The 27174-nt window shown below is 40.5% G+C and overlaps 1 protein-coding gene across 1 annotated transcript in view; it reads left to right on the top strand.

Moving 5' to 3' along the window:
• The window catches only part of CCDC138 (coiled-coil domain containing 138), a 29509-nt gene extending 2613 nt beyond the window's left edge, over positions 1–26896 (top strand). Inside the window, exons 3-15 of the mRNA XM_056861967.1 lie at positions 199–337; positions 568–686; positions 1386–1549; positions 2628–2786; positions 4023–4142; positions 5858–5935; positions 6018–6128; positions 6810–6971; positions 8826–8939; positions 10518–10710; positions 15717–15893; positions 25684–25822; positions 26720–26896. Of these exons, the coding sequence (XP_056717945.1) occupies positions 199–337; positions 568–686; positions 1386–1549; positions 2628–2786; positions 4023–4142; positions 5858–5935; positions 6018–6128; positions 6810–6971; positions 8826–8939; positions 10518–10710; positions 15717–15893; positions 25684–25822; positions 26720–26891 (1847 nt within the window). The 3' untranslated portion in view covers positions 26892–26896. The remainder of the gene's footprint in view (positions 1–198; positions 338–567; positions 687–1385; positions 1550–2627; positions 2787–4022; positions 4143–5857; positions 5936–6017; positions 6129–6809; positions 6972–8825; positions 8940–10517; positions 10711–15716; positions 15894–25683; positions 25823–26719) is intronic.
• The last annotated feature ends 278 nt before the right edge of the window (positions 26897–27174 follow it).

The following is a 27174-nucleotide window of genomic DNA, read 5'->3' as shown; positions in this document are numbered from 1 at the left end:
TCCTCCAAAGTCCTTTTTAAGCTCAGTTGTGTTTGGTGACACTCTATCTGGATGGCATGTGTTTGCTTTAGCATCTCTGTCATCAGCTGTTACGTTACAGCTTTCCCCCCCTCTCAAGTTGTTTTCATAGAATAGACCATAATTTGGTCATCATTGCTCTTCCTCTAACCAGCGTGATGAAATTTTATTTTCTGATAGGTAAAATGGACAGCTCATTGGATGATAAATTTTTATCTTTACTCATTAATTCCTCATGCTCAAAGCATTCCTACCGTGGTAGAAAGCACAATAGAAAACATTTTTCTGACTCATCAAAGAACTTTACAAACATGGGTTGGTAAGAAACTCTGCTTTACCATTTTATGTTTTTGTGTATGGGGGGGAGGGTTGCATTGCAAAGCCCCTTTCCCCCACTGAATTGCATGGTTTTGTTTCAAACTGGATATATTCCAGGATTAGAAAGTAGCATTGAGTGTTGTTCTTGCAGTAAAAGTAAGGTAATTACTAGTAATTCCAGAATTTATTCTATGCTGTATGAGGCTAAATACAATCCTTTGCTTTCGTTAGGCTTAGAGAAGAGTTGGATTCCCAGTATGATTCAAGCCAATCTAACATACAGCCAGAGTTCAGCAGAGATTCTCTTGAAAGTAACGAAGTTCAAAGGACAGGTATATATACAGAAACAGGTAACTAAATATTTACTACTTTAAATATAACCTTACCCCAATGGAACAGAGAGTTTGCCTGTGTAGAAAGGCAAAGACAGAAACACCCATTTTTTATTCAGTTGCAATTTATATTCTATAAGATCTTACCTTATTACTCCATTGATTTCACAGTTTTCTGTTGTTCTCATGACTATCATTTAATCTATCTGCTGTGTGTTAAAGATAAGGCTGTTACTCTAGCTGTAGTTTATTATTTAACGGCCGCCTTGAAGAAACACCAAAAGTTATACTTTACTTTAATAATATTGGTTCTTGTAGGTTATCCGGGCTGTGTGACCGTGGTCTTGGTATTTTCTTTCCTTACGTTTTGCCAGCAGCTGTGGCTGGCATCTTCAGAGGAGTAACACTGAAGGACAGGAAACACTGAACGTCAGGAAAGAAAATACCAAGACCACGGTCACACAGCCCGGATAACCTACAAGAACCGATGAACTCTGACTGTGAAAGCCTTCGACAATATTTTTAATAATATTGTTCATATGGCCAGTTCGGCCCTGAACAGTGTCACACTGAGATCAAAATAAAAAGGAAGGAAAAAAGGAACTATCTAAATAGCCCATAAGGAAATTAGTATTTTTAAATCTTAATTGACTGGGAAAGAAATTTGGCAACTGCCAAACTGTATTGAAAATGTATGATTATCTTTTTGTCTCCTAGATGTCACTCTGCCATCTGGTTTAGTGGTGGCCACGTGCAGTGATTGTGGTGGTAGTTCTGTGGTAAGAGAGACTGGACCCCAAGCATTGAATGGGCAAAGCCTAGCACCATCTCACTACAGTCAAATTTGTAATGAATTGTCTATCATACATCAAAAGCTGCAGGTAAAATTAACATTGATTGGGCTATGATCGAACATTGTGTGCAGTTTTCTTTCCTGTCCTCCACTCATGAAAGGCACATCTGTATTGTTAATATTTCACACTTGAGTTTTCTGAAGGGCATGTTGGAAGGTGGAAATACAAAGGAAAACAATGATCTTTTACCGAGACAGCCTCTGTTGATTTAGAAGAATTAATGTCTTTTGAATTATGACGAACTTCTCACTCTGTCAGGCTAATGTTGTGAGTAGATGTCATGAACAAACTAAGAATGAGCCATGAACTCATCAGGTTTGGGCATTCTTTCCCCCCTTCCTTTGCATGAAGAATGGAGTTTGAAGACTTCCTGATTTGGAATGGTACGCTTTGTTTTGATGTCTGAATTCGGCAAAATGACAAACCTGGCTTGTTCACAAGAGAACAGACCAGATGATTCAGAATCCTGGTCTGTCGGCAAGAGAACAAGTCACAGTTTGCCATTTTGGATGATTCAGGCATTAAAATTAACTGTAGCTTGTCCCACAAATGAGAAAATTTGAAATTGAAATCAGCAAGCTTTCTAATTCTTATGACTTTTTGAAAATATTTACATTCCTAAATTATCTGAAATCTCAGACGTTACAGAGTTGCAAAAACAATTCTATAAAAATACAATTTTATGTTTTTGAATCTTTCATCCATATTAAAGCATGTAAAATACTATTTAGAAAGTGTGGAGCTAATTCAAGTTCTCACTGAATTTTTGACATTCAGAAGAAAGATGAATTAGCCTTTGGAGGCCCATGCAGTTGGCATATTCTAAGTGTGAGTGAACTGAATCAGTTGCCTGCCTCAGCTTGTAAATAACCAATCTTGGTTGCCTGTGGATAGTAAAAATTGTTTCTGGGTACCCAACCTTTCTTGGGAGAGAGATGATTGCATTCCTCAGTTCCATGCCACCTTGAGATATAGCTAATATAGGTATATGCAGAAGATAATTCTTTTGAAGGCTATTCATGTTTTTGGGCTTATTTACAAGGTTTCATATGAGGTATATTCTCACAAATACGATCCTTTGTTGTTGTTTTCTGCTCCAATTCAGCAAGAATATCTAATTCAGCGAGAAAATTCTTTAAAACTTGAACAACGAGAACGCCTCTTAGCTGAACGAGAAGCCTTGCTTTCTAAACATGAAGCTGCTTTGACTAAGATACGAGGGGTTGAGGAGGAAGTTCATGCAAAACTTCAAATTATAAAGGAGGTATCATAGTTGCTAAAAAAAATTGTATTGGGCAAATATTTTTGGTTTACAGTCCAATTAACCTTCCTGGTGCCCATCTCTATGATGGGGATTATCCTTACTTTACTGTGAAGTTGCTTTTGTAATTTCAGAATTCAGATGCTGTGTCCTGAGCCAGAATACCTTTGCATGCATAAGTTGATCTGTTAAGGGATCAGACTTCTCTGACACATAAAGTCATGTATACATAGATGGATATGCAGGGATGGCTGAGGATTAGACCCTGCCATAGTATATTGGAAGAAAGCAGATGCTGACTTGCAGGTTTCTTGGAACCAGAGGAGCAACCATATTTCTGTTTTCCTTGTAGAAGACACTCATTATGAGATGGGAGGGGAGAGGATTGAAAAACATTCTCTCACTCTCACACACTATTATTATTATTCTTTAGACTTCTATTCCGCTTTTCCTGGCCCAAGGCCAGGCTCAAAGTGGCTAACATCCATTAAAATTCATACAACATCAATACATACTATATGAAATAATTTCAATTCAGTAAAAACCTACGTTATCTGATGTTAAAGCTAATCTAATTGGCGCAATTCATCAGTACACCGGTCCATTTGCCAATCATTACATGAACAATAACCGAGACCTGGTTCACAAGTGCATGTACTTCACTTGCTGTGATGGACAGCTGCATTTCAAGGAGAATTGACCAAGGCACTCAGGCAGCATATGGAATTCCCTCTCCCTCATTTTATCCTCTAAGTAACTTTGAGGAAATTTTGGCAGAGAGCGAGTACCTGGCCCATGGTCACTCAGCGAGCTTCGTGGCTGAGGGGACTGAACTTGGATATCCTTAGTTGTAGTACCACACTCTTAAGTGGAGAATGGAACTTTTTTGCTTCAGTTTGCACTCATTAAGTCTGCGCCAGTTCAGCTGATCCATGTCCTATTTCCTTTGTACAACTAACTGTTCAAGTCAGTGTACTTGTGTGAGCAGGAAAATGATGAAGACGCATACTCACACTAAGTGATGAAGATGCTACTGGTATGTCGCTTTAGAAAATCTTTTACCTCACACAGCTTAAGTGTCTGACATTCATTATGTAATGGATCTGACAGAACATCATGCATGCACTTGGGCACGGAGCCTGAAATTTAAACGAACGGCTCTAAACTGCTCTTTAAAAGTAGAGCTCATCATTTACATTAATCTTATTTATTTTTGTAACGTTCTTAATTTTTTTGTAGCAACATGAAGCAGAAATTCAACAGTTGACGGAAGCCTTGAAAGAAAAAACAAAGGAAAACAAGAGGCTTAGGTCGTCGTTTGACACTTTGAAGGAACTGAATGACACTTTAAAAAAACAGGCACGTACAATTGTTTACCAGAAACGATATGTTTAGATCTATAGTTAAAAATAATTTACAGAAGCATACAGATAACCATTAAAACGTTGCTCTCTTCAACAGGTCTTCTTTTAAAAACATAAGTTCTGTATCGAATGGTGTGTGTTTGGTTTTTATTTTGCTGTCATATATGTTCGTTTATAGACTGCTTTCAAATGATCATGGGACACATAGGGTTGCTTCATGTGTTGCGGCGAATTATGGGCTTCTGTTGTGAATCAGCTATATCTTTTTCTGAACATTTCTGTGTCTGTGTCTGTAAATATATATAGAACATTTGCCAGTTGTTGCTCCGGTGGAAGTGTTTACCAGGGATGTGAGCTGGTTGGAAAAATGGACATTGGAGAATTTTCTGGGAATTATCCAATTCGCTAAATACAGCATGATCTGATTCAGCATGTATAATGTAACATATTTAGTAAACAAATTTCTGTCTATGCAATAGCTAAGGAAGCATGGGATGCATACTGACCAGAACTTTTTAGATTGGTTTTACAATAACTTATGAATTTACCTGCTTGGATTTTTAAAAAATCTTTTTGATTTTTCAATTATTGTAATTTTAATTATTTAATTATTGTAATTTTATGCATACGTTGCTTACGTGCCCTTCTTTCTATTAAGTAATTTTTAATCTTGTCTTATTTGATGGTCTATGACCGTTAATAAATATGATGATGATGAAACAAATTTCTGTAGTAACTTGTGTTGATTTGATGTTTCAATATCAACAAATGGATAAACTGAAATGCTTGATTAGGGGAAAAAATAGATGTGTGTTTCAATGTTTTATTCAAAAAAATTCAAAGGTTTATGAGGAAATTTTTATCGGAATTATACATGTAAACATTTAAAAATATAAAGTGTACTTCCTTTTCATTGTTTTAAGAAAAACAAAGGATCTGAAAACTGTTGACAGAAAATCTTTCATCTTAAACACACTTACTAGGGAGTAAGTGCTATTGACTCAGTGCTTTAGAACATACATGTTTTGGGTACTGCTGTAATTTCAGCACACATATGCTGTGGGCGTAGTTTTCCACTCATCTATGGTATTTCAAAATAATTTAGTTTTTGTCCATGAAAGTCACCAGAATAACTCATCACTTGTGTTACTTGTTAGTTCCATATCAGATTGATGGTTACAATATCCCTTCCCTTATGTAAAAAGAGACATTTAAATAACAATTGTAGCTTTGGGTTGGATTTGGCCTGCACAGCCAGTCAGGCCAATTATAAGTGAATTTTTTATTTGGATTTTTATAAGTATTTGTGGGTTTATTGCTTCATCTGCACCCTTGTTTACAAATCAATAAAACATCTATGAACTCTCAAACAACTCCTGGAGGGGATTCCCTGAAAAAACATAAACTACAGCATTTTAGCTGTCAAGCTTGCCTCATATTTTGTTGGCAATAGTTGCATCTGTTGGTGTATTAATTTTATGAAACAGTGAATCTTTAAAACTAGAAACTTTCCCACAGAAAAACAAACCCCCCGGAAAAGTTCCCTTCCTGCCTCTCTGACTAGGTTCATATTCCCATCAGGGTTAAGGAAACACAGAAATACACATTGAATTAATTGGTCAAGAATTTGTGAATTTGTTCACATAAAGGAAAAATTACAATTAATGTAATTTTGGCTCATTGTTGGAAACGTTTTCTGTTTCTTTTTAGTTAAGTGATGTGAGTGAACAAAACAAGAAGATAGAAGCCCAGTCTCGCAAAGTACAAGCTCGTCTGGAGAATTTGCAGGTAGGATCAAATGATGCTTCTTGCTGTTTGTCACCTTTACAAGAAAAAGCGTCTAAATTCTTCTTAATTTATCTTTTTACAGAGGAAACATGAATTTTTAACAATACAGAAGTCTAAAGAAGTTTTCTATGCAGCAAGGGAACATAAACCTATTAAGCCAGAAAAAGTAACAGCAATGTCAAAAACTTGTAAGGTAAGGCACACACTCACCAGAAACAATAATCCGGAGTGTGAACTTCAGTGAATGTACCATTTACACAGAGTATTCCCATCTGTGTTGGCTTCTTAAGTAGTCAACCTCACATTAAGTGAATGGAACACCCTTGCACACTTGTGAATATTGAAGCCTTTGAGCTGTGGCCTTCCATTTTGAGGTTGATGAGTGAGAATAAGCTTCAGTCATTTTAAGCAATGTTCCAAAAGACTTTTTCTGTCTCAGTAATTTGATGAGTTTGATGTGAATTGCCGTATGCTGAAGGAAGAGAGAGAAAAAGCTCAGAAACCTGGAATAGAAATCTTTAGGTTCTTCCAGAAAAGACAGTGGATGAGGTTGCAAAAGAAAATCCAAGATTAAGCTTATAACAAAAAAAAAAGCAAAAAACATCACCAGAGTTCATCTTTTAGTTTAGAAGAAATGGACAACTACTGGGTTTTGGGTGTCAGCTGTGTAGGACTTTCATCTATTTGCACCAAGGTGAAATAGAGAAACCTTTCTCCTTTGCAAGCAGATATCCATATGGTGGCAGTGCAGCTGATGTAAGCCAGATATGTATTGTGGTGCATACTTCACAAGTTAGTGCATGTTAAAGATACCTATCTTGATATAGACAGCTAATTCAGATATGCTCTGAGAGATGCCCGTGTATGTTTGCAGGTACCACTTAATTTACACATCTATGACCTTTTAACTGTGCTCATGGACTGGATCTCAGATCAGCACCTCAGTAAGCTGATGCACGAGGACGAGAAGGAAAACATTCAAAGGCCAACGAGCACACTTTCCAATAGAAGCTACACAAAGGAAAAATGTATCAAGGTAGTTCTATAATAATATAGATATCATGACTGCATGCTTATGTGTGTACAAGCATACCTCAGTGTTAAAATGACAACGTTTTCCGGGACTCCCCATTATCCAAAATACCTTGTTACCCAAAGGCACCGTGGATTTAGTGTTTCCATTTAAATAGCCTGTGTTTGTTTATATCCTGGAAAATTTTGTTGGTCTTTGAGGTGCTACTGGACTCAAATTTTGTTCTACAACTACAGACTAACATAGCTATGGTTACCCACCTGAAACTGAATTCATATTGTTGCATACACTTTGTGCCACATTTTGCTACTCTTATTCATTTCAGTGAACACTGTTGTTAAAGAATTTTGTTCTTCCAGACTTTCTTAGGAAAATCTTAGGGCTTACTTTAACAATGGTAACAGTTCTAAAACGTTTTAAAATGAGACAACGTAAGATAGTGGGGGAGAAATCTTATGTATAATGTAAATATGTTTAATGATCTATGTTATAGTTCTCACAATAAATTTATACTCTGCCACATAGCAACTTACAACATTAACGTAAAGTCACAACCACTGAAATGGCAATAAAAATAAAACCAATTGGAGACAGGACACTAGGAGTTCATAGTATGTATTGAGTATGCTAGTACTTCTTCATCCCTTAATATGGCTTCACAACCTCACGCTAGAGAGCCACAGTTGGCTGAGTATTTCCAGTTGATGGTACATGAGCCATGAGACCCACGTAGGACCGTTCTTGAAGAATTGTTCCCTCTTGTTGCTGCTTCTGGGATCCAGCAGATACCAGTCTCGCTCATAACCAGTGTTTCTGTTCACAAAGTCCCAGATGCTTTATCCGACTCCATGGAGGGGTATGTTGTATGTTACAATCTGTGCTTTGATCCCCGAAGTATGATTTTCTTATTTTGGTTGTCTTATGCACTCCAGGAGGACCGAAAGTGCCACTGAAGGATCTGCTCCTAAATCAGTCTCACAGTTATGAATTAGAGTTAGATTTCCATGGGGACAAGCGGTTTCCTACAACTGTTGTGGGTTGCTGCTGAAGGAACCGCATGACTGTTGACCACATCATCTCTTTTAGCCTGTGTACCTTTCCTTCATGTTGATAATTTGGGTAAAATACTGGGAAATAATATGTATGATACCTTATTGAAACTGCTGAATGCAAGATGCTGGGATCAAGCAATGGAAGGGCATTGCATTGATGCCCTGCTTGTGAAGTTCCTGAAGGCAGCTGGCTGTCCACTTTTGGAAACAGAATGCTGGATTAGATCTTCTGCTATTACAACTGATCTCCAGCCGATAGAGATCAGTTCACCTGGAGAAAATGGCTGCTTTGTCAATTGGACTCCGGGACATTGAAGTCCCTCCCCTTCCCAAACCCTGCCCTCCTCAGGCTCCACCCCAAAAACCTCCCGCCAGTGGCGAAGAGGGACCTGGCAACCCTAGCTTCCAGCTAGGCTTTTGTTCTAAATATAACAATTCAGTACTAATAGAATTTCGTAAAAATACTGTGTTTAGGCTATATAACCCTTTGGGTTTTGTGGCATTGATATGAGCATATTGTAATGGATAGAGTGTTTAGTTGAGACCTAGCAGATCCTGGTTCAAATCCCCATTGAGCCACGAAGCTCATTGAGTGATCCTTCCCACTATTTCTGCCTAAGCTACCTTGCAGGGTTGTTGCTAGGAAAGAATGGTGAAAGGGGAAGAACCTCAGCTCCTTGGAGAAAAGGTGAAGTAAAGATGAATGGATGTAAAAGATATCCACAAGAAAGAACTTGCATGCAGAAGCTGTTAGTTGGATCCAGTTCTTTACAAATTAATGGTGATCGTGTCCTCTATGTTACAGATCTTGCCTCTGGTTGCCGAGCAATTTCAGTGGATGCCCTTTGTGAATCCTAACTTGCACCTGCATGTGGTTAAATTTATTTATTGGGCTATCAGGCAATTAGATGGGACACAGGTAAGAAATATGTATGCAAAGTAGTTCATTAGCATTTAGATAAGATTGTTTTCCTTCCAGAGCGGTTCTGTTATTATACTGTAAGCTGGATGTGCATTTAAAGCAGAGTTTTTAATCATTATTCTTTCTGTAGCAGTTAAATAATTTCCATTATTAATACAGTTATCACACAATGAGTATTGTGACAGGAGAGGGTGGCTGTTCTCATGTGAATAGAGGACTGAGATCAAGAACTTGATCTTGCAGAGAAGGGGTAAAATCCTAATTCCAAACTCATTATCAGGAAGGAAACGCCATTGTTTTCCATTCTTCCATTTAATGCATTCAGGGTCAAGCTGCACTCCACCGAAGTCATTTATAAAATGTAATTAATTCTTAATACATTGTGGAATATAGAACCAGTTTCCTTCTGACTGGAACTTCAGAAGTGCTGTAAAAATGAACTCAGTTGACACAAGGGACTGTGATGGCATCCCTCTTTTAGGCAACTTTAAATGTTTCTTTTTTTCAGGCTTGTTATTGATAGTAGCTTGCATCAAGTGGCCGATCAGTCGAGTACAACATAAATATTTAGCACAGTTCCATTGGTACATGTCCCCATAAGAACTGTAATTCATACCCTGCCTATACATTGCTGTTCTTGAGATTACATCAGCAGTCATGCCAGCACATTAACAAACCCTCTGGTAGGATCCTAGCACACTGTCTTGCTGTAAAGGAAATCAGAGTTTGAATATGATAGTTAACACAGTCATCTTCCGTGCAGAAATTAATTTTTGCTGATGCAAATGCACTTACAGTCAGGAAGGGAACAATCAGGTACAGGTTCCTGTGTTTTCAAATTGCTGTCTGTTAACTGGAAGAAAAATTCCAAGGTGTGTTTTTTGTACTGCACTGAATTAGAGTATTTATGATGTGTTTTCACTTGATGCCTTTTACTGTGATTCATTATTGAGTTTCAGCACTTTTTTTGGCTTTAATTCAAGTTGGTATAATATGTGAAAATTTCCTAATTCATAAATAGAAAGAAGTTTATGAATGTAGATAGTATTTGTTCAGGGCAGCAGTGGGAACCAGCATGGTGTAGTGGTTAGAAGCAGTGGACTCTAATCTGGAGAACCGGGTTGGTTTCCCCACTCCTACATACAAAGCCAGCTGGGTGGCCTTGGACTAGTCACAACTCTCTTAGAGCTGTCTCAGCCTCACCTACCACACAAGATGTCTGTTGTGGGGAGAGGAAAGAAGGAGATTGTAAGCCAGTTTGATTCTCTTTAAAAGGTAGAGAAAATCGGCATGTAAAAACCAACTCTTCTTCTTCAGTGTTTGGAATCTCATTCCTCAAAATTTCCCGCAGAAATGCCTCCTAATTGCATCAGAGCAGCAGCAGCAGTAACTCAAACATGTGGATTTGGGACATTGTATGAGCATATTGGTAGTCTTAGGTCTGTTGAGGGGTTGTTGTTTTTTTTGGAAAGATAAACAACTAAAACAAATAGTGGTCTAGATGGCATTTATGCAAATAAAAATATACTGTGCTTAGTAGAATAATACTGTTGTCTTCACGCACTTGCATAACAGCATGCAATAATGATATCAACAATGAGAAGACTGGGTGATGACTTGTTTAAAGGTGTAGCACCAAAGGGAAGTCAATACATTTCTTCTGAACACGCTGCTGATCTGAAACTTAAGACAGCAACTTTCTTTAAGAGTGGAAGTTTACCTTTAAGAGTTGTATCAACTTTAATTATAATCAAAACAGTGACACAGGGTAAGTTCAGCAAATATTTTGAATTTCAGCATCTTGTTTGTGGTGTCTCCAAATGCATTTAAAAATGTGGGAACTACAAGAATGTCCTCATCTCAACTAAACGATTGCTGAAGTGAAAACGAAAGGATAAGTGGGAATGCTAAAGTACATTAAGATTCATTTTAAGAAATAAATGCTAGTTAATGTCTGCTTTACAATGCATAACTGTTTCTGGATTGGCTCCAAGGAATGGTTCTGCCAGTGTCGCAGCACTTAGGCTGACGGAACAGTGGTGCTGTTGGTGGGGGATGGTTTTTACCAGTGCCTCTCTCCCACTGCAGGCCCCCACTTCGCTCCCCCCTTGATCTTCATGGGGGGATCCCCTGACCCTTGGAACAGAATCTTGTGAGTCTCAGTGGAAAGGGGGAGGCGGGAAAGTTCCATGCCATGAGTTTTGCTCCATTTCTGGTCCTTTGGATCCAATCCTGGTTTAAATTGTAACTGGTACTTTAGAATGACTATACTTGGAAGAAGAAGAGTGACAGGAGAGTAAAAGAGAGAGATACTAGGCAAGTGGTGAGCAGTATGGTAGTTGGGGGCGGCGGCAGGGGAATGGCTAGAGACTTTAAGGAAGAAGTGATGGGACCCACCAACTCCACCCTATGAACATTATATTATGGCAGATGATACCTGCACACTTCAAGCATCCGAAAGCAAAAGCTGTGTAATACTTCTTATAAGTACCATAAATTTGACAAGGTAGATCAAAACAGAGGTGTATTGTAAACTACAAAATGAAAACACCTTCTGCACCCATAATATGAAAATTGTGACAAGCATACTATTATAAGCAACATTCAGTAAAACATTTTAAAGTATGTAAATATGAATAAAAAGTATAATTGTAGAAATGTAAGAAACATCAAAAAGGAGTTAACACACATGATAAACTACAGATTGCCAACCAGACCCGGTCTTCATCATACCATTTCTGTTTATTCAAAACAGCCACCTAAAGTCTATGCCAAAATTATCTGTTAGCCTGCAGAAAACCTAAAAGCTCTTGTTATTTTTCCGGACATGTTTAAAAGATTAACAGAAATAATTTGTTTAAGAAACTCTCGCCTCCCAAAAAACAATAAATGTTAATACATGTAACTATAAAAAGTATACACATACACCATAGGTTCTTGTCAAATCAACTATCCAAGAGCCAATTCAAAAGAAGGAGCAAAAAAAATCTCTGTGCTGTATGAGATGCAAAATAACATCAGCTGTCACTCAAATGATGAGTTAGCGCTCTGTGTAGCAGCTGCTGATCATCTTGAATCTTATCTTAATGGAGCATGACCAACCCGGATGGTCTAGATAAATGAAGACAAATCCAGCCCGTCATTCCACCCTTGGGGTGAATAGTGTCCAAGGTGTAAATCTAAAATGTTTCTTATTGGAGAAAGATTTTATAGTCAGAAGACTCACACATGAGGCTTATCAATAGTAAAAAAGGAGATTCAGTAGGGTTATGGTTTTTCTCTAAAAATGAGTCACCAAACATGCCTCTGGAACCTTACTCTTTATCTTACTTCGATGTACAGAAATCCTGTTTCTTAACGGTTGCATGTTTTTGCCCATGTACAAAATCAGATATGGACAGATCAGAACATTAATCACCTATGCGGAGCTACAACTGGGAAAATGCCCCATTTTAAAAAGATCTGCCAGTTACTGGGTATATAAGAGTGCGGAGCTGAACTGCTTGAGAGCCATTTACACAATCCCAACACCTGAAATTTCCAAATGCCCCAGACTCTTATTATCAGTCTGGATGTTCAAAAAGAGACAAGAGATGTTTCAGGGCTCCTGGCCTTGAAGCCCCTTGTCTGCTTCCTATATAGAAACTGTCTTGAAGACATTCTGTAGATTTTAAGAAGAGAGAATGTGAGATAGGACCATGAAATATAAAAAGAATATGCCAGATAATCCAGATTGCCTACAAACTACCTTGAATTACGTCTCAATGTTCTGCTTTAAAGTTACAGTACAGTAGGGGGCATCCTAACTAAGGCTTTGCAAGCTCAAAAATTACTACAGTTTATGTAATACTTTAACAAAGCCATATGACAGTGGTCATCTACCTTTCTGCTAGTTGAAAGATATTCATAATAAGGGTAACACATGTATTTGAGATTTTTGGTAAAACAAACGTATTTTTCTGAGAATACAGTTGAGCAATAGACACACTCAAAAATAGTGAAGGAACATCTTACCATTAGGTCATTCGAAGTTAAATGTGAATTGAAGAGCTAGAAACTTACACTTAGTAAATTTTTTGTACCAGTGTGTACGTACAATGTCTGTCAAAGATCTGTGACTGATTTGAGCCAATAGTGTTACAGTGCAATCCTTTGTAGAGTTACTCCAATTACTCCAGCCTATTTATTTCAACGGTCTTAAACTGTATTAACTGCACATGATTGTACTGTTTGTGGGTGTACCCTTGGTCTTGTTTCATTGTAAAGCCATTGTTGTGCATACAAACAGTGATTCTTCTCAAGATATTTAATCAATATTTTTAATTCTCAAAATGTCAGAATCTGTGGATACTTAAATCCAGAGACTGGAGCCATGGGCAGACAAGGCAGACCTGCAAATCCAGGGAAAGTCCCATATTTGCTGAACTATGTGAAATCTTTTTTTAAAAAAACACCAAACTCAGGGGGGAGGGGTTAAAACCCCCAAATTATAGAAGCAGCACCTTTAGCTTTTAAAAATGAATGACCTCAGTGGCTGTTGCTAAGCAACCACGACAGTATTGCCAGTCTCACTTGCAACATTTCAATAACACCCATCCCATGAAAGCCAATATGATGTAGTGGTTAGAGATTCAGACTAGAATCTGGGAGACCCAGGTTCAAATCACTACTCTGCCACGGAAGCTCACTCGGTGACCTTGGGCCACTTTTTTGGCTTCACTTAGTACAATCTATTTCTCTGGGATATTTCTCTTAATCTCTTCCCCATGTGCTAGACTGCACGGGTGCTACCAGGTTGGTTATAAGTTATTTTGTTATTGTCCTAGTACTGCACTGGAAGAAGGGTTTCTCAGCGGGTCAGTCTAGAGATTCTCAGGAGATCCTGAGTGGTGGTGGCAGGTTACTATGGTACTTTCCAGGGATTCTTGGTCTAAGAGAATTTCCCAGCAAGGAAAGGCACAATTTTTCCCCTTCCTACTGTAACATACACCTTCTCAGCCTAACTTACCTCACATGGTTGTTGTGAGGATAAAATGGAGAAGAGGAGAATGATGTAAACTGCCTTGGTTCCCCATTGTGGAGAAAGGTAGGGTATAGATAAAGTAAATAAATATATATATATAAAAGGTGGGTTGGTCAGTGTGTGGGAAGGAGTGAATGAAGCACGGAAAGGTGAGGGTATGGGAGTTGCCAGGAGGAGGAAAAGAGGGGGGGAAAGGTATAGGGGTATGGATACAAAGGAAATTGAGGTGTTCCCAGAAGTCCTTGCCAGTTCCCCATCACCCAACTGGGCCTGGCCTGGTGGCCAGCGCTGGGCTGGGCCTAGCCCAGTCTACTGCCTGGAATCGTGCCGTTTTTTACCAGGAGGAAGGGATGAAAACTGAAGATGGGAGGGCTGATAAAGATAGGTTTGTTGATGAGTATGAAGGAGAATCACCTAGAGTTGTGGGCACTACAATTTAAGAAGGATGTAGGCAAGCTGGAACGTGTCCAGAGGAAGGCAACGAAGATGGTGAGGGGTTTGGAGACCAAGTCCTATGAGGAAAGGTTGAAGGAGCTCGGTATGTTAGCCTGGAGTGGAGAACTATCTTCAAGTACTTGAAGGGCTGTCATATAGAGGATGGTGCGGGGTTGTTTTCTGTTGCCCCAGAAGGGCAACCTGGACCAGAACTGACAGGTTGAAATTAAATCAAGGGTTTGCGGCTAAACATTAGGAAGAACTTTCTGACAGAGCAGTTCCTCAGTGGAACAGGCTTCCTCAGGAGGTGGTGGGCTCTCCTTCTTTGGAGGTTTTTAAGCAGAGGCTACACAACAGTAGGGTATCTGCTGTTGGACAGTAGCAAGCAACCAGGCCTAAATGAGACATACAAGTCGGGTGGTATCAAGCCACCGAGAAGTAGCTTCCAGGCTTAGGTGGGACCTGGAGATCTCCCAGAATTACAACTGAATTACAATAGAGATCTAGCCTCCTAGAGAAAATGACTACTTTGGAGGGTGGACTTTATGGCATTATATTAGGCTGATGCCTCTCCCCTCCCCAAATGCTACCCTTCTCAGACTACCACAAAATCTCCAGGAATTTCCCAATTTGGAGCTGGCAGCCCTAGTCAGACCTGGCCTCAATGAGTCCTCCCTCAAAATAACCCTGGAAAAGATCCTTACAGAAACCCAGCCTGGAATACTCTGGTGCCTAACAACAGCAACTGCGAGAATCTGTTGCTTAAAGCTACAGGCACTCCTTTTATCATTTTGGCTTTTTTTTAAACTCCCCCAATGTTTTTTTTTTTTTAATTTCACATTTTTCTGCAAACCTGGGATGTTTTTCAGGTTTATAGAACGATCTGTCTTGCCTGTTCACAGCTTCAGTCACCAGATTTAAGTATCCTCAGATTTGACTGACTTTGCTATTAGTATATAGATTTTTTTTAAAAAATAACAATTTATGCTGATTTCTCACATTCTTTTTAAATATCAATTCTACAGTTATAGTCTGTAGAAGCAAACACAACAGATGCCTTATGGTGCCTTAAGGACTAACATATATTGTGGTTTTTATGGAGTGGAGCCCACTTAATTAGTGCCGTGAAGAAAAAAAATGTAAACAGCAGAAGTAATCAGTGGCTACCACTGGACTTCTTGCATTTTATAACCTTTTTGCTTGACCATATTTTTCCCACGTGTGCCATAAATAGCTCTGCTATTGTTGCTTGTTTGATATGTGATTACAAACAGTGATGTGTGTTTTTAATATCTACATTCTAATGCACTTTCTAGCTGATTACTTGGCTCAAGCCTTTGGTACACTTTGCATGGATCTGAAGACAGATGAAGGAAAAGCCTTGTTTCTGGACTGTCAAGCAGTGCCTATTATACTGAGTTACATAAAAATATCAAGTAAAGGCTTGCTTTCCAATGCCATTGACAGTTTACTGCAGATGACAACAGAATCCAGTAAGTGTGTTAAATTGCAATCAGAATTTTAATACTGAGGTGCTTAAGTTGCTTGCAGTTATGTTGCTTGCAGTACATAGACACTTGCTTGGTCACCTGTCACAAACAACATCACTTCCATGAAACAAGCAGGAATTCTTGACTAAAAGCATGTTGTTGTTTGTTTTTTAGTTTAATGTACTTATTTGGCAGAAGGCATGCTGGAAACAAAAAGTGAGTGCCAGTAACTTTTAGGCTTCTTTATAACTAGTTAACAAAAGGCTGAATGCTGCTTAACATCTATAATATTCTTATTGAGGAAGGAGTCAAATAGGGAAGAAACAGCATGTACACACCTCTTTAAAGTAAAAGTAATAACCCTGATCATTGCACAGTTTGTTTGATTAAATGTAACACAAGTGGGATGTGACCCATAATCCCCCTTCTTCAGGTACCTCTGTCCAGAGTTGGAGTTCATACTAACTTGCACTATAAGAAACAGATAAGAACTACTACTTCTAGATATTTTCACATGCATGTGATCTTCTGGGAAGGAGGGGAGCATGGGACCGGGTTATTTCCCTAGGGGGCGTAAGTGTATTGGATCCAGTTACTTCAACTGCAAAACTGAAGTATCTGGCACCACACCAGAACATTTCTCCTCCCCCATATTATTAGAATGTCTGCATGGGCTGTTGTTTGCTTTTTAGTTTAACTTACTGATATTTGAATATTAATCACTGGTCATTGTGTGTAATCTCACATATCAGCAATTCACGAAACTTTCCTTTCTGGCCTACATAAACTTGCAAGGAGGGGTGTTTTTGCATAGAAAATTTTGTAGTCTCTCACGCAGCAGTTAAATTGGTGAGATAATTATTTTGTTATTTTATCTTGAAGAATTAGTGTTATTTTTCCTTAGTTTTACAGACTGTGTTTTTTTGGCCACCGTCTATTAGAAAATATTTCCTTCTGTGTCTAAACTACCATCTTTTGGTTATACTCTCGCACAGAATTTAGCAACATCTTCAGATGTGCCTCCAGCCAGATATAATAATCACTCTGCATTAAAGGCTTGCAGATAGTTGAATTAAAAGACTAAGAGAACGCCATACATTCCTATGCAAACCATCCTGCTTGATCTTCCACTGAGATAAAGGAGTGCTAAGCACTCATCCCACGCTTTTTGCCTAGGGTGATTATGCTGTTTCATCTTAACCAGGAAATATTGCTCCCTTTTATCTTAAGCCCCCTACACACCAGTGTCGGGAGAACAGTTTTGCGCGCATCGTATGTTGTTGGGAATGGTTTTCTTTTATGTTAGCTGTGCAAAATATCCAGAAGACAAAAAAGTTGGTTTAGAACCTTTGGCGGAAAAGCCCATAAATGAAGATCCCTCTAGGCGACCAGACATTACATGCATTATGCTTCACACATTACCCGGGTTGGCTGGTGACTGTAAGAAATAGAAGCCAATTGCAGATCTCTGGTAATATGTTCATATCATGCACATAGGCAACATGTTTACATTAAGCATGAGTTATGCCAATTAGAGGGATCGCTGTTTATTTGGGGGAATTAGCTATGGAGACAAAATGAGCTTTGCGAGAGGTTGGCGCTCAGGACCTTTGAACCTATCTCTATGAGGATGAGCACACTAGTGAAAATAACTCTCATTAAAGAAGTGCTGTATAAATTTTAAGGGTTTTATTAAAAATACTCAAATTGCATACACACTCACAGCAAAACATACAGAACCTAATACATTCAAGAACTTGGAAATAGAAGGAAGGAGGGGGTGGATATAAGGATGTGAGGTTACCAGGGGAAATATATTTACCAATCAGGTATGTGTGTGTGTGTGTAAAGTGCCGTCAAGTCGCAGCCGACTTATGGTGACCCCTTATGGGGTTTTCAAGGCAAGAGACTAACAGAGGTGGTTTGCCAGTGCCTTCCTCTGCACAGCAACCCTGGTATTCCTTGGTAATCTCCTATCCAAATACTAACCAGGGCTGACCCTGCTTAGCTTCTGAGATCTGACGAGATCAGGCTAGCCTGGGCCATCCAGGTCAGGGTACCAATCAGGTGAGGGATATCCAAACATGGCAGCTGTGTGAAGCGAGGAATGACCAGCGTTTCTCAGGAGAAAGCAAAAGTCACACTAGCTGTACGGGGTGTGTGTTTTGGATCCAGAAAAACGGACACAATTTGCAATTGTGAGAGAAGAGATATTTATACTCCAAAATGTATCCTGAGGTGTTACGACCTCTTTGATTGGAGGAATATTAGAATTCTTGTTTTTAAGGAGGGGATGTCAGAATCCTCGCTTCCATTGGCAGGTTCAAGTTTTTATTTGTGCAAGATGCAGGCAGAAAGAAGGTACTAGGTGAAGTAATTGGGAATGTGAGGTGGATCTGGGTGGGATGATTGAATTATATGAGTGACTGATTGGGCTGATGCCTGTTCACAAAGGGTTGATGGGTTGGGCCAGCTCTTGATTGATCAGAAGAAGAGTTGGTTTTTATACCCCACTTTTTCTCTGCCTTAAAGGGGTCTCAAAGTGACTTTCAATTGCCTTCCCTCCCCACAACAGACACCTTGTGGGGTAGGTGAGGCTGAGAGAGCTCGGAGAGAACTGTGACTAGCTCAAGGTCACCCAGCACGTTTCATATGGAGGAGTGGGGAAATAAATCCAGTTCACTAGATTAGTGTCCGCCACTTATGTGGAGGAGTGGGGAATCAAACCTGGTTCTCCAGATTAGAGTCTACAGCTCCTAACCACTGTACCATGCTGGCTCTCATTGTAAGGCAAATACCTGGACGATCATAGAAGGTTAATTATTGGCCTGCAAACCTCAATAGTTAATTATAGCCTGATTTTTGATGAGTCCTTAGGAAACCATAGCATAGAGCAATTGTCAGGATTTCGGGTTTCCATAAGAACGTGGCTACTCACAAAATCACAAAAAAATCACAAAATCACACAAGGTTGGAAGAAACCACAAGGGCCATCCAGTCCAACCCCCTGCCATGCAGGATCCCACAATCAGAGTGCTCCCGACAGATGGCCATCCAACCTCTGCTTAAAGACCTCCAAAGACGGGGACTCCACCCCCCACCCCCCAAGGCAGGGCATTCCACCATCGAACTGCCCTCACTGTCAGAAAGTTCTTCCTAATGTTTAGGTGGAATCGCTTTTCTCTTAGTTCTCTTACTCCCTTGCACTGACATCTTGATAGGATGTAGCTGGGTACTAATTTGTCAGCTTTAATATCAAACCTTTGTCCTCCTACAATCTCAAACATCGCATGGCCTGAAAAGTCATGGGATAGCAGTCTCCCATGTGATTAGTCGCTTTATTAGACTGTATCAATGAGATTGGAAACTGAAACAGTGTCATCGGTTTATTTCTGACTTTTATGCCACATTAGAAACTGTAACATACAGTGAGGGAAAAAGGATTTGATCCCTTCTAAATTTGCCCGTTTGCCCTCTGACGAAGAAATGACCAGTCCATAATTTTAATGGTAGGTTTATTGTAGCTGTGAGAGACAGAATAATAACAGGGAAAACCCCAGAAACCCAGAATACAAAAGTCAGAGATTGATGTGCATTATAATGAGTGAAATAAAGACTTATTTCACTCATTATAATGCACATCAATCTCTGATAGGGATCACCCTATCAACCAGCCAGATTAGGGTTAGGGTTAGGGTTCTTCTGTCGACAGAAGCAATCAATCCATCAGATTCCAAACTAGCCACCATGACCAAGACCAAAGAGCTGTCCAAGGATGTCAGGGACAAGATTGTAGACCTGCACAAGGCTGGACTGGGCTACAAGACTATTGCCAAGCAGCTTGGTGAGAAGGTGACAACCCTAACCCTAACTGTCAACCTCCCTCGGTCTGGGGCTCCAGGCAAGATCTCATCTCGTGGAGTTGCAATGATAATGAGAACGGTGATGAAGGCAGGCCAGAACTACACGGGGGGAACTTGTCAATGATCTCAGGGCAGCTGGGACCATAGTCACCATGAAAACAGTTGGTAACACACTACACCGTGAAGGACTGAGATCTTGCAGAGCCCGCAAGGTCCCCTTGCTCAAGACAGCACATGTACAGGCCCGTCTGCAGTTTGCCAGTGAACATCTGAATGACCCAGAGGAGAACTGGGTGAAAGTGTTGTGGTCAGATGAGACCAAAATCGAGCTCTTTGGCATCAACTCAACTCGCCGTGTTTGGAGGAGGAGGAATGCTGCTTACGACCCCAAGAACACCATCCCCACCGTCCAACATGGAGAGGGACATATTATGCTTTGGGGGTGTTTTTCTGCTATGGGGACAGGACACCTTCACCACATCGAAGGGACGATGGACGAGACCATGTATCGTCAAATCTTGGGTGAGCACCTCCTTCCCTCAGCCAGGGCATTGAAAATGGGTTGAGGATGGGTATTCCAGCATGACAATGACCCAAAACACACGACCAAGGCAACAAAGGAGTGGCTCAAGAAGCAGCACATTAAGGTCCTGGAGTGGCCTAGCCAGTCTCCAGACCTTAATCCGATCGAAAATCTGTGGAGGGAGCTGAAGGTTCGAGTAGCTACACATCAGCCTCGAAATCTTACTGACTGGGAGAGGATCTGCAAAGAGGAGTGGGACAAAATACCTCCTGAGATGTGTGCAAACCTGGTGGCCACCTACAAGAAACGTCTGACCTCTGTAATTGCCAACAAGGGTTTTGCCACCAAGTACTATGTCATCTTTTGCAAAGGGATCAAATACTTATTTCATTCATTATAATGCGCATCAATCTCTGACTTTTGTCTTCTGGGTTTCTGGGGGTTTTCCTGTTGTTATTCTGTCTCTCACAGCTACAATAGACCTACCATTAAAATTATGGACTGGTCATTTCTTTGTCAGAGGGCAAACGGGCAAATTCAGCAGGGGATCAAATACTTTTTCCCCTTGCTGTATTCCCTGACTTCATGTGTATGGAAAAATTAGTAGAGGACATATAGGAATCTGTGTAAAACCATAGACAAGAGTGTGGCTGAACCTGTGGCCATTCACTCTGTACAGAAGGAATCAGGTGTAAGGCCCTGCCCCTGGCACACTTTTACTACTGTGTATGTTACTTGCCTTGAATTTTCACACAGATCCATCTCACATCCACTCCCAACAATACTACGGGTTTTTTTTTTACTCTGAAATTTCTTACAATGCCACATAGCTTATGGGAACTATGGGTTCTGTCCAGTCTCTTCTCTCATACCTTCTTGCACAATGACTTCAAATACTGAGCAAAGGTTTCTCAGGACGATCCCAGTTGGGTTTTCCCCACCCAGCCTACTTCCTGCATGTGGCGTGCTTGCCCCCTGGCCAAACCCAGGGGTCTTCTTCTGCTGAGCCATCTGCTACTGCATAAGAAGATCATTTATTTGAGGGACTAGCGGAGTTCAGCAGTGAAAAATTTCATCATCATAATATGCTTTATTAGCTTAATCTTGATGTCCTCGTAAAACAAGAAATGGTTTGCAATAATGATAGTCTGATACTTGACATACCTGAGCAGAGTTGCAGCCAATAGCATGTCAGTTGTTCCTGCATGTTGTTCTCGCAATAAAAATGCAGAATATGGAAATTTCAACCAAGGGGGGAGCAAGTATACCCAGTCTTACGTACGATTATGAAGTCTTATCAGCAATTCATACATATAATGCAGAACTCCCGTTATCAGTCTTGGGTTTCTGTGGAACTACCACTCTCCAATAAGGGTTATACCTTTCTGCCACAAATCACTAAAAAAAACCAAAAAACTTCTGTCTGATCCAGTGCCCCTTTATGAAAGAAATGCTCTAGATTTGGAAAGCATAGACGAACAAATTGGTTCCTGCACAACCCCCCTTTAATCCTCTCCTTAGACCACCCACTTAGACCACCCCTTGTTTTTTTATAAGTACCAGAAATTCAGACAACTGGAAGACAAGGTGGTCTTTTTTAAATCAAAGACCAACTAATAACAGGAGCTTATTGTCACTAAACTCCACAATATAGAAGCAGACTGGTTCCAGATTCACCTAGTTAGCCATTTCCTTTCAAACCGGGCAGTTGCCCTGCAAGTCCCAAGGCCTCTAGATAACTTTGAAGCATTAATTTATCCAAGCTTCTGCAAATTGAGACTGTCTGTCTCTTTCTCTCTCCCACTCTCAAACACACACACATCTATGATGTATTTCACCTATGGCTCCTGTGACGGTACAGATGCCTTACGCCTGGCTTCAAAGGCATATACTGGCAATACTCTCCAACCGGAAAATTTGGTTTTCCATTTGGACCAAGCAACCCTTTTGAACAGTTTCTTCTGCTGTTAAGAAAAGAGCTATGAAATTGCTACATGGGTGATTCCTCCCCCATTAAAGCTTCAGCACATATGCCTGACAATTTCCCCTTTAAGCAGGTGGGGCTGCTAAATAAATGGGTCTTTCATGTGGAGTTATAGTGTTAAAAAGGTAAAGGTCCCCTGTGCAAGCACCAAGTCATCCCTGGCCCATGGGGTGACATCACATCCTGACGTTTCCTAGGCAGACTTTGTTTATGGGGTGGTTTGCCAGTGCCTTCCCCAGTCTCTCCCCTTTACCCCCAGCAAGCTGGGTACTCATTTTACCGACCTCGGAAGGATGGAAGGCTGAGTCAACCTTGAAGCGGCTACCTGAAACCAACTTCTGTCAGGATCGAACTCAGGTCATGAGCAGAGCTTGGACTGCAGTACTGCAGCTTACCACTCTGTGCCACGGGCCTCCTTTAGTAATAGTGTTAAACAGTTACAAGTGATACACCAAGAAATTAACAAAGACTGCAAGGCTGTGCTTCCTGATCTCAAGGTAGCTCTACTAAGTATTACACTGGGCGACTAAAAAGATCTGCTCCATAAGTGGCTTCATGTTTTCCCAGTCCTTGCAGCTTGCCTGGTCATAGCACAACTCTAGAGGGGATCAAATACTTTTTTCCTTCACTGTAGAAGTTGGGTAGGAGCCCCGTGGTGCAGAGTGTTCAGCTGCAGTACTGCAGTCAAAAGCTCTGCTCACGACCTGAGTTCGATCCCAACGGAAGTCGGTTTCAGGTAGCCGGCTCAAGGTCAGGAATAGCCTGGTGCTTGCACAGGGGACCTTTACCTTTTTAGAAGTTGGATCTGCTGCCAATTAGCGATGTGCATTTTTTTTTCTTTTCAGAAAACTTAATTTATGTATGTTATTGTGTGGTTTTATTTTCCATTGGTTTCAGTGTAAGCAAATTTTCCATTGGTTTCAATGTGAGCACATTTCCCCCATTCATTTGGGATAAGATTCGATTAGCTTGTTATTCTCTTGCCCAGGGGATTAAATGACAGATAAGAAAAAAGGGGGTACTTGTTTTATGGGCAGAGAAGTGTTTGGCAATCCAGAAAATCAGGTTGTGTGGCAAAATGGGCACAAGTAATATAGAGATAAGAAATAGTCATTGGGCCCCATGTTTAGCAGTAACCTCTATACTGGATGTGAAGGAATTAGGTGAGATTGCAGCTGGTGGTCTGGGTGAGAATGCTCCCCCAGGCTAAGTCATTTTTTCTGTCAAATTGTGGTTGGTATAAATGCATCGTAAAGACGAACTGACTGGTGCAGTTATCTTCAAGACAAGATCTTTGTAACTCTGCTGATTTGGAAATATCCCTGCCAACTACAGTCTCTGTGATACATTCTCTTATTTCCCCCCCCCCCAGCCTTCTGACTTCCATCAACTGTGAGCCACATGCCAGAACAGATGGATCTGATGATCACCAAATATCATTACATTTGAAAAATTCACTTTCAGTGTAGCAATTTGTTTAGCAAAAAATAACTTTTAAAAACGTGATGAGTTAATAACCTAATGCACATGCCTGATGCTCCACAGAGTGGAACACTCACCTAGGAACGTCTCGCTCACTGCAGCTGATCCAGTTCTCCAAACCCAACCCAAAACCTTGTGCCACGCAAAGGGGGGGTCCATTGACCCTCCCTCACTCCCTCCACTATAAAATCATACTCAAATTCACGTACCAAATGCACAGTGCAGCTGAAAACACAAGGATAAGAAAGCATAGGCAAGTGGCCTTGGACAAGTGAAGATGGCAGCAGACTATACTTCTAAGGACAAGCACTGAGGTAGGCAGTCACTGAAGAGGAGAGAGGCTTGTGACTATCTCATTTAGTTTTAAAATTTGACTTGTAAACTGGGTTTAGCACACATAATAGTTGAGCAGATGGGAGGGCAATGATGTGTCTGTAATACTTCCATCTTCAGTACTCAGTTCTTTGCCTCTAAACAGAGGAGTGGGTGTGTTTTTCAGTGAAGATGTCTCAGCATTTTTTCATTGTGACATTTTTCATTGTTGGGTTTCCACAGCTGGGGAAGAACTTGTCCCTTCTAATAATTTCCCTTTTGAGAATTTCTGCTTCTCACATCCAGACCTTACCATGTTTACTCCAGGCAAAGTCCAGGTTGTACTAGACAGAGAATGAAACTGGTCTATCTATCTGAAAGGGAAAGTGCTGGGCTATAACAGTAGGGTCTGACTGTGGCCCATCCTTATTGATATGATATAGAGACCTTTAGCCAAGGAGTGAGGATTGAATTCAGGACCTCTGTGGACAGAGAACATTCCCCAACCCCATTTAATAATCAATGATGAGTCCTTGTCATGAACATGCAGCCAATGGATCAAATGGTGTCTGGAAAAGGGACACTTATCACCATATGCCCAGTCTGGGTCAGTCGCTTAAGACATCATGGAAATTTAATGGAGCATCCCTAGAGGGACTACATGCTGAGTTGGTGAGAGAGAAATACTCATCCGGTTCCTAGTCCCTCATAGAGAAAAGCACTGTCCCTGCATGATTAATTGATTGGTGTCCCTATGCTTATCCAGGCCCTTTTGCTGATACTAAGGGACAATCCTTCCTTGATCCGAATATGGTTAAACACCTTCTCATCCCATGGGATTAGACAGCTTTTGCCCCCTGTAGAAAGCTACCTCCTGCAACTTACTTTGTAAGGTCTAATTCCCACACTTAAAGCAGACACCTGAACCAGATGTTAGGGAAGTTGAGGCTGAGGATGAACCAGGTAACCTAAGTAACCAATCCTTGATAAAGAAAAGATGCCATAGAACATGTTGGGCATCTTCTGACCAGATCTTGAATCCTCAAGAGGACCAGAGGTCCTCATGCTTTGGATAATCTTTGCAGTGGTATTTCTCAGAAAACCATCTATATTCATAGCCTTGGGTATGTTATGGCAACTAGAATGCCCAAGCAGGTTCCCCTAGCAAGCTTACCAAGCCTCATCTTGCACAGCTTCTTAGAACAGACAGGATAGAGCCAGAGGGATAAGACTGGCTATGGCCTCTACCTCAAGCACTTAGAGGACCATCCTCCTTAACGAGGAGGCTATCGCTTGCCAGCTGAAACTGCAAAAGAAGAAAAAAGATTACTTCTGCTTTCGTAAGGTGATGTCAAGCCAGCTGGGAGACATCAGGAAGCTTTACCCTGGTTCTATGTATGGTCTAGATGTCTTTTTGATGATCAATCAAGAATGAAATGGTAGCATTCTTGTTAGTAAGTAATGGACCATTAGTGTAACTGATGCCAAAATTGGACTCGGGAATGTTAGCTTGGCATAGTTGAGGTCATTGGATGTGCAAATAAATTGTGTTCAACATACTTCACATTTATAATTTTACTATCTCATTTAACTACATTGTTAATCATAATTGTTTACTTTCTTTTACAGGGTTTCTGCACCCGTTCCTAGAAGCATGCAGCAATGAGTCCTTTTTCCGTACTTGTTCAGTGCTACTTCGAAATTATAAATTAGACTTACCGATTCTGGAAAAACTCAGCATTCTACTGCAAAAGCTCTCGAAAATTAAGTAAGTTTTACATTCTTCAAAGAAATATTGTAGTTTTTTTTCTTAATGTCCAAAGTTGCTCCTCTGTTGTTCTTTTATACCTCAAGTCAATATGTAGAAAAACTGGGAGTAGAAAAACTCAGGGAAGGCACAGGCAAGCAAGGCCCTCAGTTGAAGCCTGTAATGGTATCAGGAAATGCAGCTGGGAGGAACCAGTAGCCGCCCCTTCCGCCCAGTACTCACAGAAGTGATACCCACACCCTTGTGAGTGGAGATATCTGTATCCCAGGGAATCTCAAGTCAGTTTGTATTCCAGGACATGCTGTGGATGAGGCAGGGGGTGCAATTTCTGCCAGTTCTCCCCACCCACTGCAGGCCCCCACGTTGCCCTGTTCTTGAGGGTTCACAGGAACACTGGGTGGGGACAGGGCTCAGTGGGCTGAAGTGGGAAGTCCTGGTCTGCAAGGTCCAATTCATGACCAGGTCCCTCACATTTGAAGCCAACGTTAGTCAAAGGAGCGAGGTTTCCTGAAAGTGTCAATTAATCCCTAAGCACTTTTATTGAAATGAAGTAATTAAAAAAAGATATTCCAGGCAGCACTGCCTTCAGTTCTTCTTTAAAAAAAATCAAAGTCTTTGCCTTTTAGTAGCCTTCTGGCAAACATACAACATTCTTTGCTTAAGGGTTGCCTACCTTTGTTCCTCTTTTGTTGGTATCTGGTCTTAGTCTTTTTTTTTCCTTTTCTTTCCATTGCCTCTCCCAGGATAGTAATAATGCAAATGTCACTGAATTATGCCTTACAGCCACCTTTATTTAACAGTAATATTCCTATAATTGTAACTGAAATTCTTGCCGTTCTTCACCGTACTCAAATGAATGGTTTTAATTTTACAATGTTATTGGGAAATATTTTACAGGAGTAATAAGAAGATGTTTGAACTGTTTACTGTTCACCTGATGATTCAAGAACTACAGAGGACGACACATCCCGAGCATGCTTTTTTATGTATTAACCTCAACTCCATTCTCTTTAATTTGGGCTTGACAAAAGGCGGCCGTCTTGCAAACAGTCCAAACACAAGTCAGTAACAAGCTGCATTTCACTTAAGGGTTTTTTTTCCCCTTGCAGGGTGCTCGTACTAGATGAATTGATGATACGAAAAAGAAATGTCACTTTGGGTGCTCCAATAGATTTGGAGCAATAGGGATTTTTTATTAAACTGAATAATGGATTTCCCCCCCTTTCGTAAACATTTTCTTAATGCACAGTGATCTTGATCCAGAGAAATGTGCCCTCAGCAGTGTCCAAAGGGGGCTGCTGCCAGCAGCTACTAATACAGATTACTGCTTGGAGTTAATAGGCAACTAAATT

Source organism: Euleptes europaea, chromosome 16 (assembly GCF_029931775.1).
Source record: "Euleptes europaea isolate rEulEur1 chromosome 16, rEulEur1.hap1, whole genome shotgun sequence".
Classification (NCBI taxonomy): domain Eukaryota; kingdom Metazoa; phylum Chordata; class Lepidosauria; order Squamata; family Sphaerodactylidae; genus Euleptes; species Euleptes europaea.
Note: the sequence above shows the minus strand (reverse complement) of the source record. Positions and strands in the feature narration are given on the sequence as shown.